This window comes from Oncorhynchus masou, chromosome 1 (assembly GCF_036934945.1).
Source record: "Oncorhynchus masou masou isolate Uvic2021 chromosome 1, UVic_Omas_1.1, whole genome shotgun sequence".
NCBI lineage: Eukaryota > Metazoa > Chordata > Actinopteri > Salmoniformes > Salmonidae > Oncorhynchus > Oncorhynchus masou.
In genome coordinates, this window is record NC_088212.1 from 24,490,473 (window position 1) to 24,509,341 (window position 18,869).

General features: G+C 46.1%; 1 protein-coding gene across 1 annotated transcript in view; it reads left to right on the forward strand.

The window, feature by feature from the left end:
• LOC135539932 (homeobox protein cut-like 2) overlaps positions 1-18,869 on the forward strand; it is a 124,884-nt gene that overhangs the window by 42,605 nt on the left and 63,410 nt on the right. Inside the window, exons 2-3 of the mRNA XM_064966211.1 lie at positions 10,650-10,760; positions 12,998-13,045. Of these exons, the coding sequence (XP_064822283.1) occupies positions 10,650-10,760; positions 12,998-13,045 (159 nt within the window). The remainder of the gene's footprint in view (positions 1-10,649; positions 10,761-12,997; positions 13,046-18,869) is intronic.

Genomic DNA, 18,869 nt, shown 5'->3' on the forward strand with positions numbered 1-18,869 from the left:
ACTGGCTTTCTAGCCATCGCCGATCCACCTTTAATTTTTCCATTTGTCTTGTTTTCCTACACACCTGGTTTCAATTCCCTCAGTATTAGACGTGTATATAACCCTCTGTTCCCCCCCATGTCTGTGTGTGGAAGTGTTTGTTGTTTTGTGTATGTGCACACTAGGCTGGTTTGCGCTGGGTTATGTCAACCCATATTGTGTTTAGTGTTCTTAGTGCGGTGTGTTTGTTCGCCGAAATAAAAGGCTCCTTTGGCTACCCAACTTCTGCTCTCCTGCGCTTGACTCCCTTACAGCCAGTTACGCATACCTAACAGGTTGAGCTACTCACAATTGAATGGAAACTGAAATCCATGGTATATTTAACATACAATAAAAATAAGTGGTATGTTATGATGCCATTTGGTAAGTTTATACATTTTACATTCCTTGCCCATTCCTTGACCCAATGTTTAGACTTTTGCAACTAATGAACTTGGTGGAGACTTTGAGAATATACTGCAAACACTGAACTATACACTCCAATTACACTTTACCCACATAACCAGTACTCCCTCACGACGCCAGGACAGCGGAGTCAATCACCACCTTCCGGAGGCACCTGAAACCCCACCTCTTCAAGGAATACCTAGGATAGGATAAAGTAATCCTTCTCACCCCCCCCCTTAAATGATTTAGATGCACTATTGTAAAGTGGCTGTTCCACTGATGTCAGAAGGTGAATTCACCAATTTGTAAGTCGCTCTGGATAAGAGCGTCTGCTAAATGACTTAAATGTTAAATGTTAAATGTTGACTTGTGATGAAAGAAGTGCAGGAGCTGTCTTTTTCCGAGTTGGTCCATTTAGACTATGTTCACCGAAATTCACAAACGATATTTTGCTATAGAGTAGAGGTCGACCGATTTTATGATTTCAAAACCGATACCGATTATTGGATGACCAAAAAAAGCCGATACCGATTATTCAGATGATTTTTATTTATTTTTAATTTTTAAATGTATTTATTTGTAATAATGACAATTACAATACTGAATGAACAGTTATTAACTTAATGTAATACATCAATAAAATCTATTTAGCCTCAAATAAATAATGAAACATGTTCAATTTGGTTAAATAATGCAAAAACAAAGTGTTGGAGAAGAAAGTAAAAATGCAATATGTGCCATGTAAGAAATTTAACGTTTCAGTTCCTTGCTCAGAACATGTGTCACGCCTTGGTCTTAGTATTTTGTGTTTTAGAATATTAGTTGGTCAGGCCAGGGTTTGACATGGGTTTATGTTATTGTGTTGTTGTATTGGGGTTTTTGTAGGCATTGGGATTGTGGTTAATTAGGGGTGTGTTTAGTATAGGTTTGGCTGCCTGAGGCGGTTCTCAATCAGAGTCAGGTGATTCTCGTTGTCTCTGATTGGGAACCGTATTTAGGTAGCCTGGGTTTCACTTTGTATTTCGTGGGTGATTGTTCCTGTCTCTGTGTTAGTGTTCACCAGACAGGCTGTATAGGTTTTTCACGTTCCGTTTGTTGTTTTTGTATTTATAAGTTATTTCATGTATCGTCATTTGTTTCATTAAAGACATGAGTAACCAACACGCTGCATTTCGGTCAGACTTTCTTGCGACAAACGAAGAATGCCGTTACAGAATCACCCACCACACACGGACCGAGCAGCGTGTTAAAAGGCAGGAGCCACAGGAGAGGCAACAGAAGCAGCTTCAGTGGGAGAGGCTACACCATTTGGAGAATTGGACATGGGAGGAAGAACTGGATGGAAAAGGACCCTGGGCTCAGCCTGGTGAATATCGCCGCCCCAAGGAGGAACTAGAGGCGGCTAAAGCGGAGAGGCGCAGGTTTGAGGAGGCAGCACGGCGACGTGGATGGAAGCCCGGGAATCAGCCCCAAAAATGTCTTTGGGGGGGGGGGGGGGGGGCTATCAGGGAGTATGGCTACTCCAGGTAGGAGACCTGCGCAAACTCCCTGTGCTTACCGGGGGGCTAGAGAGACCGGGCAGGCGCCGTGTTATGCAGTGGTGCGCACGGTGTCCCCAGTGCGGGTGCATAGCCCGGTGCGGTATATTTCAGCTCCACGTATCGGCCGGGCTAGATTGAGCGTCGAGCCAAATGCCATGAAGCCGGCTCTACGCATCTGGTCCCCAGTGCGTCTCCTTGGGCCGGCTTACATGGCACCAGCCTTGCGCTCGGTGTCTCCGGTTCGCCTACATAGCCCAGTGAGGGCTATTCCACCTCGCAGCACTGGCAGGGCGACCGAGAGTATTCAACCAGGTAAGGTTGGGCAAGCTCGGTGCTCAAGAGCTCCAGTGTGCCTGCACGGTCCGGTCTATCCAGTACCACCTCCACACCCCAGCCCTCCGGTAGCAGCTCCCCGCACCAGGCTTCCTGTGCGTGTCTTCGGCCAAATACCACCAGTGCCAGCACCACGCATCAGGCCTACAGTGCGCCTCACCTCTCCTGCCCTGTCGGAGCCTTTCTCCTCTCCAGCGCTGTTGGAGCCTCCTGCCTGTTCGGAGCAGCCTGAGCTGCTAGTCTGCATGGAGCAGCTAGAGCTGCCAGTCTGCAAGGAGCTGCCAGTCTGCAAAGAGCTGCCAGTCTGCATGGAGCAGCTAGAGCTGCCAGTCTGCATGGAGTTGCCAGTCTGCATGGAGTTGCCAGTCTGCATGGAGTTGCCAGTCTGCATGGAGCTGCCAGTCTGCATGGAGCTGCCAGTCTGCATGGAGCTGCCAGTCTGCAAGGAGCTGCCAGTCAGCCAGACTCTTCCAGATCTGCCAGTCAGCCAGACTCTTCCAGATCTGCCAGTCAGCCAGACTCTTCCAGATCTGCCAGTCAGCCAGACTCTTCCAGATCTGCCAGTCAGCCAGACTCTTCCAGATCTGCCAGTCAGCCAGACTCTTCCAGATCTGCCAGACTCTTCCAAATCTGCCAGTCAGCCAGACTCTTCCAGATCTGCCAGTCAACCAGACTCTTCCAGATCTGCCAGTCAACCAGACTCTTCCAGATCTGCCAGTCAACCAGACTCTTCCAGATCTGCCAGTCAACCAGACTCTTCCAGATCTGCTATTCAGCCAGACTCTTCCAGATCTGCTATTCAGCCAGACTCTTCCAGATCTGCTATTCAGCCAGACACTTCCAGATCTGCCAGTCAACCAGACTCTTCCAGATCTGCCAGTCAACCAGACTCTTCCAGATCCGCCAGTCAGCCAGGATCTGCCGGATTCAACTGCCTGGCTGGGCTTCATCTCAGTACTGGGCTTCCTCTCAGTACTGGGCTTTCTCTCAGTCCCGAGCTGCCCCTCAGTCCCGAGCTGCCCCTCAGTAACGAGCTGCTCCTCAGTTCAGTGGGGTTCTGGGTGAGGACTATTAGGCCATGGTCGGCGGCGAGGGTGGATCATCCCAGGACGCGAAGGGGAGGAACTATGACATTTATGGAGTGGGGTCCACGTCCCGAGCCGGAACCGCCACCATGGACAGACGCCCACCCGGACCCTCCCTATGGTTTTGAGGTGCGTCCGGGAGTCCGCACCTTAGAACCCCCCCCCCCCCCCCCCCTGTCACGCCTTGGTCTTAGTATTTTGTGTTTTAGAATATTAGTTGGTCAGGCCAGGGTGTGACATGGGTTTATGTTATTGTGTTGTTGTATTGGGGTTTTTGTAGGCATTGGGATTGTGGCTGATTAGGGGTGTGTTTTAGTATAGGTTTGGCTGCCTGAGGCGGTTCTCAATCAGAGTCAGGTGATTCTCGTTGTCTCTGATTGGGAACCGTATTTAGGTAGCCTGGGTTTCACTTTGTATTTCGTGGGTGATTGTTCCTGTCTCTGTGTTAGTGTTCACCAGACAGGCTGTATAGGTTTTTCACGTTCCGTTTGTTGTTTTTGTATTTATAAGTTATTTCATGTATCGTCATTTGTTTCATTAAAGACATGAGTAACCAACACGCTGCATTTCGGTTCGACTTTCTTGCGACAAACGAAGAACGCCGTTACAACATGAGAACATATGAAAGCTGGTGTTTCCTTTTAACATGAGTCTTCAATATTCCCAGGTAAGAAGTTTTAGGTTGTAGTTATTATAGGAATTATAGAACTATTTCCCTCTATACCATTTGTATTTCATTAACCTTTGACTATTAAATGTTCTTATAGGCACTTTAGTATTGCCAGTGTAACAGTATAGCTTCCGTCCCTCTCCTCGCTCCTCCCTGGCCTCGAACCAGCAACACAACAGCCACCATCGAAGCAGCGTTACCCATGCAGAGCAAGGGGAACAACTACTAGAAGGCTCAGAGCGAGTGACGTTTGAAACGATATTAGGCCACGCTAACTAGCTAGCCATTTCACTTTTGTTAAACCAGCCTCATCTCGGGGGTTGATAGGCTTGGAGTCATAAACAGCGCAATGCTTGACGCACAACGAAGAGCTGCTGGCAAAGCGCACGAAAGTGCTGTTTGAATGAATGTTTACGCGCCTGCTTCTGCCTACCACCGCTCAGTCAGATACTTAGATACTTGTATTCTTGTATGCTCAGTCAGATTATATGCAACACAGGACACGCTAGATAATATCTAGTAATATCATCAACCATGTGTAGTTAACTAGTGATTATGATTGATTGTTTTTTCATAAGATAAGTTTAATGCTAGCTAGCAACTTACGCGAATGCAGTAAGCCAAGGTAACAGGCAGTCTCCTTGTGGAGTGCAACGAGAGAGAGGCAGGTCGTTATTGAGAATGTGTTCTTAACTAACTTGCCTAGTTAAATAAAGGTATATAAAATTTAAAAAATCGGCGCCCAAAAATACAGATTTCCGATTGTTATGAAAACTTGAAATCGTCCCTAATTAATAGGCCATTCCGATGAATCGGTCGACCTCTACTATAGAGACCTGATTATTCACAGTTGTGGGTTCCTACACATTTTCCATGACTTCTCCATGACTTAACCACATTTTCATGACTTATTACAGCCTACATGAAAAAGTAACCATTATTGACCCTGGAAGGCTGCTGTGTCTGATCCTATACAGGCCTACCATCTCATGCCATTGTGCTCTTGATCAAGGCACTTAACCGCACACAAAGTAGAACTGCACTATTAGTCACATGTGGTCAACCCTCCACCTGGACAGCTCCTGGGTGTGCAGGCTTGGCATCCAGCCCTGAAACACCCACGTCTGTTTATCAAGGTCCTGTTGAGTAGCTGTTGTTTAGTCTACAATGTGGCTTGAACAAAAGCCTGCACACCCAGTAGCTATTCTGGAGGATGGTTGCCACCTTTGATATACATTTATTGCAATATTACAACCAAATACTTTTGTCTTTATAAAAGGATTCCCTCATTCAATAAATCAGGAATCAAATGGATAAGGTAGGCTACTTCAAAGCAAGGCATCTAATTAGACATGTTTATGTTTAAGGCTCAAATATTCATGTTTCAGGGTAGATGTTTAACATTACATGGCTACTGTTTAATAGAGGTGTCGTAACGTTGTTTTAGTTAATGTGATGACTGTTGCTCATCAAATGATTAAAGGTTTCTAATTGTGTGATTAACTGAATCAAGCAATTATTACCTCATTAACCTGGGGCACCATGGGAAAATTTGTTTTATTGAGTTTCTATTTCCCAAATTAACTCAAAGAATATCAGAACATCGATTTTACAGCAGTTGCTAATGAATCAGTTTCCTCTACAGTCTCATTCTGAACGTCGCATAATCCGGGAATCTGCACGGACCCGGGTCTTACCAATGAGTTCATACCACACCAATCTTAGTTGAGTATTTATTTACTAGAAAGCTAAAATGATGATAAAAGATATACATACACAAAAACACATTCTAGGCTATTGATTATAACTTAGTATAACGGGCCAACACACTATGGCGCGTGTCACCCAAAATGGGGATTTAAAAGAGAGAGAAAAAGAAAGTACACGAGAGAAATATACATTTGGGTGCATTTGTCAGCTAGGCTTATTTTAACCCTAGCCTCGCCCCAAACTGCCACTCTTATGGGTCAGAATATAATGATGTAATTACGTGTGGGAGTTCTCAGATGGGAAGCTCCACGTGGGTCGTTTAGGCTTCTCAATGACTCACTTCTCCGGCGCAACTCTCGGGTCGTCCTCACGATGTCAGTGTCCTTTTGGTCTGATTCCTCGCCCTTGCTCTGGGAGGGGTCTTCTGAGGACAGACAGCTCTGTAGCTCAGAGCTCACAGCGTAGGAATGAAACAGTGTAGATACCACGATTCGATGGAGAGTGGAGGTTAGGTGGTCCGGCTTGAATTCACCCGCTTAGAAACAGCTACTCATCAGTAGCATGGGTAGAAAAATATTTCTTTGTTTTCAACCTTGGGTTGAGTTTTGGGTTCGTTGACTTTTTAGACCTCGGCTGCAGCTCGGGTCACTTAGACTGCCATGTTAATTCTTCACTCACGTCTTATACCCTCGGGTCAGAAGTTGGCGTATCCTCCTTTAGAGCAATTCTCCGGGCGAACAAAGTTAAGAGGCAAGGTCTAGATTTGACTCAAATCCAATTTTAGACAACTAACTTCACATTTCATCTTTACCAAATCATTCTCTTTGATTTGGAGACTTTCCACACAACGTACAATGTATAAACAAAAAGCATATCCTAGTAAAACTTTTACAGTTACAATGTTTCCGTAATAATGTCATCTATTAACCTTTAATAACAAAACAAAAATGACATTCATTTTCATATTCCATCTATCGTCATGACCACCATTGTGGCTGACAGAGGTTAACCTTTAATAACAAAACAAAAATGACATTCATTTTCATATTCCATCTAAACCAGAAACCATTGTTCCAAAGTTCCCTTTATTGCATGTTTAATGTTCTGTGGCTGGTTCTCCATAGTGAGAGGACAAAGGGATGTTGTCTGTGGCCTAAGATTTACCTTGGGTGTGAGGGGTCATAAAACCCCCACATCTTCAGACCCCTAGATCTCTCCTCCTCTGTTGGGGGTCTGTAGGGTTATGGTCTCCTGTAACCTGACCTGATCAGGACAGTCATGACCGAGGGGAATCCCAGCTTTCCAACGGTGCACGTGGAAAGGCGACAAAGACATGAATGCTTAGCTATAGTTAACTTGTAGCAGTTATCGAGCTAGTTATGTTTTGAATTGGCTATCTAGTTAGTCTGTTGTCTGTCATTGTTTTATACGTGCTGCTGAAATGTCGCACTCTCTCTTCTCGGGCAACGGCCCACTCGCACTGGCACACACGCAGCACACACTGGCAGGCACGCAGCACACACTGGCAGGCACGCAGCACACACTGGCAGGCACTGGCACACACTGGCAGGCACTGGCACACACGCAGCACACACTGGCAGGCACGCAGCACTCACAGGCACACACTGGCAGGCACTGGCACACACTGGCAGGCACTGGCACACACGCGGCACACACTGGCAGGCACTGGCACACACGCAGCACACACTGGCAGGCACGCAGCACACACGCAGCACACACTGGCAGGCACGCAGCACACAGCACACACTGGCAGGCACGCAGCACGCAGCACACACTGGCAGGCACGCAGCACACACGCAGCACACACTGGCAGGCACGCAGCACACACTGGCACACACTGGCAGGCACGCAGCACACACTGGCACACACTGGCAGGCACTGGCACACACTGGCAGGCACTGCACACACTGGCAGGCGCTGGCACACACTGGCAGGCACTGGCACACACGCGGCACACACTGGCAGGCACTGGCACACACGCGGCACACACTGGCAGGCACTGGCACACACGCGGCACACACTGGCAGGCACTGGTACACACGCGGCACACACTGGCAGGCACTGGCACACACGCGCACACACTGGCAGGCACTGGCACACACGGCACACACTGGCAGGCACACACGCACACTGGCAGGCACTGGCAGGCACTGGCACACACGCGGCACACACTGGCAGGCACTGGCACACACGCGGCATACACTGGCAGGCACTGGCACACACGCGGCACACACTGTCAGGCACTGGCACACATGCAGCATACACTGGCAGGCACTGACACACACTGGCAGCACACATGCAGCACACACTGGCAGGCACGCAGCACACACTGGCAGGCATGCAGCACACACTGGCAGGCACGCAGCACACACTGACAGGCACTGAAGAGTCATTCCGATAATGGCTGATATGTAGATTAAGTGATTGATCATATTTAAAAGTGTGACTTCATTAATTATATTAACACAAATTATGAAACTCATTTAATTACTTTTTATGACCTCCAAACCTTCATTTGACAACTTGGAATAGTGCATCATGCGTATTCATGACACATTTGCGCAATCTTGAACAGCCTACTGTCACACACGGAGTCACAGACTACTGGCAAATAAACTTGAACAAAGTGGAATCAGGAAATTAATGCCCAGTCTCCATTCAATGCATTCTGCTTTGCTCAACATTCTTTTTCGTCTGTGTGTGCGTCTGGGTCTGCAATAGGCTACTTAGTTTTATAGAGGAGCCGGGAACCAATTCCCCAAACATGAGAAGTGCCAGAATGGCGCTGCTGACAGCTCCGGCCCAAATTAAGCACCGCACATAATTACAATGTAAATACATATGTTATTGGACTTTTCATGTGAAGAAGCAACCAAACATTGTGTTGAATTTGACTGAAATGAGGCATTAATGTGATTTGCTTTACTTTAGTCTCTTCATGGACAATGAAGGGCTGGGCAATTCAGAAACAGCACTATAATCCACACAAAGCCACTTCTAACAGGATTCTCTCTCAGCCAGATTAGCTGGTGGTCTAGGGCTGAATCTGTTGGAGGCTAGCCCACTCCTAACAGCCAAGTCCCAAATCCCCCAAAAGTCTCATCCAATATGGGTTAGAATGGCTGACTGAAGAGCACAGGCAGTCGGAAACCAAATAGGAATGTGTTTCTGACCAAAAAAAAGATTTACAATCTGAGATGCATGAGAATGGAATAAGCAAAGGGAAGTGTAATCCAGTCTGACTCTTGGAGAAAGTCCTTAGGCAAAGGAGCCATCTCTTAAGAAGGCACAACTGTCCCCAAGAGAGCTCAAATAAAACTCATCAATGGGAGCATTCTGTCGCTGGTTTTGGAGAGAGAAAGGTGGCCTCTTTCAAGGACCAGTATAGTAATCTATTTACATCGAGATCTGATGAAACTGAAGGGTTAAACTGTTTCACTGGGAATAAGTGGAATCAGTTACATTTTTCAAATATGGAACTAGAGTTTTCTCTCTTTGGCTCGTGATAATTTATTAAATTGCTTTTAAGTAAGACTGGAGATTAATTAAAACACAGTCAATTTCATTTTCCAGCGTCATATATAAATTCACTGTGTTAATTGAATCCCTCACTCCAGTTTTTATATTATATCCCAGCAGATACAAGGGAAGACCATCAAATAAAACCAATCCAAGAGGACAGGAAAAGAGATGGGATTAAAAGGGACAAACATTGTCAGTGGAGACGAGTACTGTAGCAAGATTTTACATGTGTTTTGTTGGTTTGCAGAAAGAGTTGGAAATTGGATGATTAGTCAGTGGATGCTATTGGATTTGTGAATGGCAAGTGGTGTGGTGAGGCTATAAATGCATGGGTCTGAGGAGTGGCTGTGTACACAGATCGCTGGGAATTGTACAGTGGATGTTGATATGGTGGAGTTTTGGCAAGTACTGTATCACCAGGTATTGAAGGATTTAGACAGATTAATTGTGATTTAGGCAATTGTGACACTAATAGGAAAATGTGGGTTATTAGCACTGGGCCTAGATAAGATACCAGCAGTATATTTATGTTATTAAAATCCACCTGAAATCAATGCAAAGATGTGGAAGAGATTTTAATGAAATAGAGGCTTCAATGTGATCTCTGTTAATCATGGAAAAATAAATTATGTTGTGTGTTGAATTGTGTCTTGTCTTAAAATCAGCTCTTAATTTCTCCAGGAAGCCCTATATGTGTTTATAAGGTTGTTTGTCAGGTTATTGGTTCCTTCACACGTGACTCTGCTTGCCTTGTTTATTCTTTCTCCTCTCATCTCTTCTCTCTCCCCTCTCTCCTCTCATCTCTTCTTTCTCCTCTCTCTCCTCTCTCTCCTCTCATCTCTTCTCTCTCCTCATCTCTTCTCTCTCTCTCTCCTCTCTCTCTCTCTCTCTCTCTCTTCTCTCTCTCTCTCCTCTCTCTCCTCTCTCCTCTCTCTCTCTTCTCTCTCTTCCTCTCTTGCTCTCTCTCTCTCTTCCTCTCTCTCTCTCTCTTCCTCTCTCTCACTGGAGTTCCATGGCCGTTGCAAGCGTATTGATTATTTCAAATACTGATTATCTAAAATGCCTTCTGCTACTGTAGGCATTGGATTTATTTTGGCTTAATTATTTATGGGCCAGGGCTTGCAGTAAGTATTACCTCTATAAGATCATGAAGGATTACATAGTTAATATTCAGCACTGTATTTTTATTTATGTACAATCTAAGCTGCACAGTATTACTGTTGGCAGCCTCTCTAAGTGGCCTCTCTCTCTCTCTCTCTCTCTCTCTCTCTCTCTCTCTCTCTCTCGCGCGCGCACGCTCTCTGCTGCTCTTCCCCTCTCCCTCTTTTTTTGTGTTTATAGAGGGAGTTAAACTCAGTAGCGTCTGAGCTGGCAGGGCGACAGGAAGAGAGCGAGCACTCACACAAGCACCTGGTGGAGCTGAGCCGGGAGTTCAAGAGAAATGTCTCAGAGGTTAGTGCCCCCTACCCCCTACCTCCTACACCCTGCCTCCTCCCTACTCCCTACCTCCTAAACCCTGCCTACCCCCTACACACTGCCTCCTCCCTACCCACTACACTCTGCCTCCTCCCTACCCACTACACCCTGCCTCCTCCCTACCTCCTACACCCGACCTCCTTCCTACCCACTACACCCGGCCTCCTTCCTACCCACTACACCCGGCCTCCTTCCTACCCACTACACCCGGCCTCCTTCCTACCCACTACACCCGGCCTCCTTCCTACCCACTACACCCGGCCTCCTCCCTACCCCCTACACCCTGCCTCCTCCCTACCTCCTACACCCTACCTCCTCCCTACACCCTGGCTCCTCCCTACACCCTGGCACCTCCCTACACCCTGGCTCCTCCCTACACCCTGCCTCCTCCCTACTTCCTACACCCTACCTCCTCCCTACACCCTGGCACCTCCCTACACCCTGGCACCTCCCTACACCCTGGCACCTCCCTCCACCCTGGCTCCTCCCTACACCCTGGCTCCTCCCTACACCCTGGCTCCTCCCTACACCCTGGCTCCTCCCTACACCCTGGCTCCTCCCTACACCCTGCCTCCTACACCCTGGCTCCTCCCTACACTCTGCCTCCTACACCCTGGCTCCTCCCTACACCCTGCCTCCTACACCCTGGCTCCTCCCTACACCCTGCCTCCTACACCCTGGCTCCTCCCTACACCCTGCCCCCTACACCCTGGCTCCTCCCTACCCACTGGCTCCTCCCTACCCACTACACCCTGGCTCCTCCCTACCCACTACCCCCTGCCTCCTCCCTACCCACTACCCCCTGCCTCCTCCCTACCCACTACCCCCTGCCTCCTCCCTACCCACTACCCCTACCCCCTGCCTCCTCCCCCTACCCCTCCTCCCCCTGCCTCCTCCCTACCTCCTACCCCTGCCTCCTCCCTACCCCTTGCCTCCTCTCTACCTCCTACCCCTTGCCTCCTGTCTCCCTCCCACTCCATCCTACTCCCTACCTCCTCCCCTGCCTCCTCCCTACCCCCTACTCCTGCCTCTTCCCTACCTCCTACTCCTTGCCTCCTTTCTACCTCCTACCTCCTACCTCCTACCCCTTGCCTCCTGTCTACCTCCTACTCCTTGCCTACTCCCTACCTCCTACCCCTTGCCTCCTCTCTACCTCCTACTCCTTGCCTCTTCCCTACCTCCTACTCCTTGCCTCCTTTCTACCTCCTACCCCTTGCCTCCTTTCTACCTCCTACCCCTTGCCTCCTCTCTACCTCCTACCCCTTGCCTCCTCTCTACCTCCTACCCCTTGCCTCCTCTCTACCTCCTACTCCTTGCCTCCTCTCTACCTCCTACTCCTTGCCTCCTCCCTACCTCCTACTCCTTGCCTCCTCCCTACCTCCTACCCTTGCCTCCTCCCTACCCTGCTATGAGTTCTGTGTGTCATTCTGTTCATCTCTGCTCCACTAGGCAGACTGATTTGCTCAGTGTTTGAGCCCTGCTTACCTTTGTGCCTGGAATGATTTAGTTAATTTTATAATCCACTTTAGTGCATATAATTTGCGCACAATGCTTGGGACAAGTCAGTATTATTACCACCACCCCCCTTCTCCAGGTATGTAAACATTTAAATTAAAATATGTGGTTTATAGTTAGGTGTTGTTTAAGGCCAGTGTATCTGCAGTACCACTAGGGTCACAGCCAGGGTTCCTAGGATCTCCCAGAGTCAGACTGCAGAGCCCCTATCCCTGGTTGAGAGTGTGGAGAGTATGCTGTAATCTTGTCAGTATAATACAGGTGCAGATGGCAGGATCAGGTTGTCCACACAGGCAGCCCAATCCCTCTACCTGGGGCTCACTGAAAGCCAGGAAGAAGGGAGAAGCTGGAGTCTGAGCTAATACAAGCAGGAAATCCCCACTTACACTCCCCACTTTTAACCCCCCCTTCCTCCTCCACCTCCCTCCCTCGCAAATCAATCCAAACCAGGGACGTTGCTTCTTCTGCTGAAATTTGGCTAAAGAAAAATACATCTGGGATCAAACAGCATTTGACAGTCTTCCTCATCTTAAAGTTGTCCATAACAAGTTAGTATATTCAATACTATTGAGACAAATTATAATACAAGGTGCAGTAGAAGTCTTCCCCTGTTCTCAACAGGGCATTTGGTCCCTAGTTAGATGGAGCTTCTACTGTCTCAAAAATGGTAAACCTTGGTTCTGTTTATCTGTATTCAGGAAGTGCGGGAGATGGTGGCTCCTGTCCTCAAGAGTTTCCAAGCCCAGGTGAGTTGACACCTCCTTGCTTATGTTTTGCCAGTGGGGCTTTGACATGATTTACAGACACTTTACCAATTACATTCTGACACAAAGCACTGTAAGGATGGATGATAGGGTAGCAGGGAAAGAAATTCATGGCCAAGTGTAAGGAGGACCCAGTTTTCATCTTATGCTTATTGACTGATGCCTTTTCTGTCAAAGTGGAGTAGGTGCCATTAGATGATCAGATACTGTATCTGATTGCTCATATTATCTTGGCTGAGACAAGCCCTCATTTCCTGTTGGGATTGTGCATTCTTAGTGCCCTCTCTGACGCTACCATATTGAAAAAGTCATCTGATACCTAACAAGGCTCTTCTCTAGCCATTAAACCAAGGTCATAAATCATATTTGTGAGCTGCGTTATGGTACACAAAGTAGAGGCATATTGAAATGATACTGCAAATAATGTTTCCAGTCACCCTCTCTCTCCTCAACTCACCATTTTGAAAGGTAACCTGAAAGTAACCTGAAACTCCATGGATTGTTTGGTTCTCATTTATTATCATAGTCTACTTGTTTAAAAAAAAGTTTTGTAAATAGCTAGGCCAAAGCAGCAGTCTGTTTTGGCTGGAGTTATTGTATTCAATGCTGCTGCTATGTAAGGTTGATGTCAAGGCAAATTGAATGTCTGTGACCTCAAAGGCACAGACACAAAAATATCAAAAGGGCCCTGCCATATCTTTGTTGTGCAAACATGCAGTAAAAATATTTGAAAGTATTACGAAAGTACTTTTTGGGGGTATCTGTACTTTACTATTTATATTTTTGACAAGTTACTTTTACCTCACTACATTCCTAAAGAAAATTCTGTACTTTTTACTCCATACATTTTCCCTGACACCCAAAATTCACACACTTGTCAAGAGAACATCTCTGGTCATCCCTACTGCCTCTGATCTGGCGGACTCACTAAACAATGTGAGTGTTGGAGCGTGCCCCTCGCTATCGGTAAATTTAAAAAACAAGAAAATGGTGCTGTCTGGTTTGCTTAATATAAGGAATTTTAAATGATTTATTATTTTACTTTTACTTTTAATGCTTAAGTATATTTTAGAAATTACATTTACTTTTGATAATTAAGTATATTCTAAACCAGATAATTTTAGACTTACTCAAGTAGGATTTTATTGGGTGACTTTTACTTGAGTCCTTTTCTATTAAGCTATCTTTACTTTTACTCAAGTAAGACAATTGAGTAGTTTTTCTACCACTGCAAACATTAACCTAGGGGATTAATTTGAGCACTATTGATGTTTGACAACAGGGAATATAGATGTTTAGAAAGTAAATAAAGTAGATGACTGATAATTAAATATAATATTAACGTTTTCTCCAGAGGTATCGGTCTTGAAGGATGCAAGGTCTTCACTGTTACTTTGGATCTCTCTTATCAAACTTCCATATGTATAGAACACAGATTTGAAAAGTAAAATATACTAATGTACATACAATCAATCTCACTATGCATAATCATAAATTAATGAAACCCCTTGTGTTTTCTGGTACATTTTGACCTTCCTGCTTAATGTCAAACAGCTTGCGGAGGCTTGTGAACTTTACTCACAGTAGTCAGCCAGGCCTTAGAGTAAAGCTGTGGGAGTTATACCTGCTGCTTCAGGGGTGAAATACAGTAAGGAGGAGGTGTAGTTGCAGGAGCTTGTTTGGCTGTGTGTTTTGGGATACACTAAAACTCCCCTACAGCTGTGCCGTAAAGGTGGAGTTTGAGCCAGAAGTGTGTGTGTGTGTGTGTGTGTGTGTGTGTGTGTGTGTGTATGAGAGGCACACAGACAAACACACACTGAGGCTCGGAGGAATCCCTCTTGGTGTTTGGATCCTCATCATGCCACTTTTAAAAGAGAAGTCTCTGCCTTTGAAGTGTTTGCGACATGACAGGTTCTCTTTCTTTTCTGTTTCATTTCAATGTACCCCTCCCACTTTTTCTCTCTTCCCTCGTCCGATCCTGGCTTCTAATTATCGCTAACCAGGCGACTGATTAGAAACACGTCGACAACGACCTAGTTTCTACAGCGCTGAAGTACCACAAAGGGTTAATCCCAGAGCTGGTGGCTGTCATTGGTCGCGTCCCTCCTTCTTCTTCTCCTTCTTTTTCATTCCTCTTCTCTTTCCTTCCCTGGAAGTTTGCTAATGAGGTCCCGTCAGAGCTGGGGAGAGGTGTTAATTTGGCCTTGTGAAGTGGGAAGGAGATTAAGGACAGTGAGGAGTTTACAGCTTAAAATACACCGCTGTCCTTATTAATCCACTGGGCCCTGGGAGACCAGCGTTTTTGGTTTTATAATGAACACTGTCTTATAATGAAGGTAATTTTAATAAAATGTACTGCAGAGACAGATGAGATGGTACGTGTCTCCATGGTCTCCGGCACACCTTTGGGGCTGGGGGATATGACAGTTATTTCTCAAATAACCGATGGCAGGAGAGAGAGGCCTTTTGGACTGAGACTGAGCCTCTCTGCTCCACACGCTGTTCACACAACTTTCACACAACCTTCCGCTGTTCACACAACTTTCACACAACCTTCCGCTGTTCACACAACTTTCACACAACCTTCCGCTGTTCACACAACTTTCACACAACCTTCCGCTGTTCACACAACTTTCACACAACCTTCCGCTGTTCACACAACTTTTGCACAACCTTCCGTTGCAATCTGACTATACGGTATGGCAAACTCCACCAAGGATCCAAGAGGCAATTTATACCTCTCTCTCATTCTAGAGTGTAAATCCCCCTAAGGTCTCATATTCTCAACAAAAAACTGTGACGGAATTCTGGAATCTGTTGGCTGTGGATTCCTGTGTGGCTAGATTCGTCTTCATATAGCAAGATACTGTAGATGCCAGATATAGTAGATATTGGCTCTGTATTGGGATGTCAGGCCAAAATGAACCAGTCATCTAATTTCCCCCTCTTCACTTGATGTCGTTCGGCAGCCTACTCAGAAAAAGAAAACAGCAGCCCGGGCTCCTAATTACGGAAACTTGCTTTACAATGATAATCCGAGGAGTAATTTAGCGTGCACAATGAGAGTTGTGGTGCTTGAGTTGCGCAGATGGAGAATCTGATAAATAGTTTGTAACGTGTAATTAGCGGCTCTGCCGGTTACATGCCATTAACCCCTCGAGCACGGAATCATTATTGGCCCTCATTATCAGCCAGAAAGGTACAATGGAGCTGACTAGACATCCAAACCATCAAACAGCTTTTAACACACTGCTGACTGGGGGTTGGGGTTGGATGGTGGACACCTGTCTTTGATTCTAACTGTGCCATCTCTTTCCCTGAGGTTGTGGTGATGTTATTCATACTCTAGTAGTAAATTAAACTTACAGAAAGGAGGTAATCCTACATCTCTTTAAGTCAATAGCAAATACAGTGCCGGGAAAAGAGTTTTTGCCCCTTTTCTGATTTTCTCTATTTTTGCATATTTTTGATACTATATGTTATCAGATCGTCATCCAAACCCTAGTATTAAATAAAGGGAACCTGAGTTTTTATTTAATTAATTAACAAAGTTACGCAACACCCAATTCCCCTGTGCGAGAAAGTACTTGCCCCCTTACACTCAGTAACTTGTTGTGCCAAAATTGGCTGCAATGACTGCAACCAAATGCTTCCTGTAGTTGTTGAACAGTTTCACATCATTGTGGAGGAATTTTGGCCCACTCTTGCATGCAGAACTGCTTTATCTCTGCAACATTAATGGGTTTTCAAGCATGAACTGCTTGTTTTAAGTCCTGCCACAACATCTCAATTGGGATTATTAGGTCTGGACTTTGACGAGACCATTCCAAAACTTTACATTTGTTGCTTTGTAGCCATTTTGATTTTTAGCCATGTAGACTTGATTGTGTGTTTTGGATTATTGTCTTGCTGCATGACCCAGCTGTCAGCTCACAGACAGATAGCCTGCCCTTCTCCTGTAGAATTATCTGATACAGAGCAGAATTCATGAATCCTTCTATTAAGGCATGTCATCCAGGTCCTGAGGCAGCAAAGCATCCTCAAACCATCACACTACTAATGTTGTCACCATGCTTGACCGTTGGTATGAGGTTCTTACTGTGGAATGCAGTGTTTGCGACCCATGTCATCCAAAAAGTTGACTCAAGTTTGCCCATCACCTGGAAGCACATCAAGACTCTTGGAAGAATGTTATATGGACATATGATTCAAAAGGATAACTTTTTGGATGACATGGGTCCCATTTTTGCCTGGCGAAGACCAAACCCTGCATTCCACAGTAAGAAAATCAGTGTGCAAATGGTGTGCCCACCATTTTGACTCAATGCAGCATGACACATCTCCTACAAATAGAATTGATGAGGCTGTTGATTGTGGCTTGTGGAATGTTGTCCCACTCCTCTTCAATGGCTATGCGAAGTTTCTAGATATTGGCGGGAACACGCTGTCGATCCAGAGCATCCCAAACAGCTCAATGGGTGACATGTCTGAGTATGCAGGCCATGGAAGAACTGGGACATGTTCAGCTTCCAGGAGTTGTGTACAGGTCCTTGCGACATGGGGCCGTGCATTATCATGCTGAAACATGAGGTGATGACGGCAGATGAATGGCACGACAATGGGCATCAGCATCTCGTCGTGGTATCTCTGTGCACATTTTCCCACTAAAGTTGGTTACGAGGCCGAACTGCAGTCAGGTCAAGACGCTGATGAGGACGATGAGTATGCAGATGAGCTTCCCTGAGATGGTTTCTGTGCAGAAATGATTTGGTTGTGCAAACCCACAGTTTCATCAGTTGTCCGGGTGGCATGTCTCAGACGGTCCCGCAGGTGAAGAAGCCGGATGTGGAGGTCCTGGACTGGCTTAGTTACACGTAGTCTGCGGTTGTGAGGCCGGTTGGATGTACTGCCAAATTCTCTAAAATGGCGTTGGAGGCGACTTATGGTAGAGCAATGAACATTCAATTCTCTGGCAACAGGTCTGGTGGACATGCCTGCAGTCAGCATTCCTGCTGTCAGCTTCTTGATAAGCCACACATGTTAGGTGGATGGATTATCTTGGCAAAGGAGAAATGCTCACTAACAGGGATGTAAACAAATTTGTGCACAACATTTTAGAGAAATAAGCTTTTTGTGCGTATGGAAAAATGTGGGGATCTTTTATTTTCGGCTCAGAAAACGTGGGACCAACACTACATGTTAAGTTTATATTTTTGTTCAGTGTAGATGTGGTTTTAATTCAAGCTCCATTAATAATCATGCTATGTATGTACATTTCAATGCTTTCCAATCACGGTAGACTTCGGAAGTACTGAATGTATCAGCTGATATGAAACTAATGTCCTGCAGAGACACCAGTCTATCAGTCCCCTGTTGCAGACCTGCCCATGAACCCTGAGCCCAGAGCCTGAACCCATACAGAGCAGAGCGGGCAGCATTGCCGCTAGCTAGGTAGACACACAGTCTTTGATCATCCATCGAGAGGACACCAGTCCTTCCTGTTTTTGATTAATTCCTGAAGGAAATTATAATTTGTCTTGAAGGTCTAAATATGTTATGAATAGTGGAATGAATCAAAGAGTAAAGAATGATGGTTCATTATGGCACTGTGATAAAAGGCGGTGTGTGTTATGACACTGGTTTCCTCCTTGTCATTACGAGAGGCTTCATAATTACTTTTCTACACAAAAAAGCTCCTGGCTGTCCTGCCGGTGGCAAGAGCGCCGCGGCGGTGAGTCTAACGGTCATAAAGCTTTTCCTTGTCTAATTGTCAGTGGGGCCCTATGGCACTTTCATAGATGAGGGA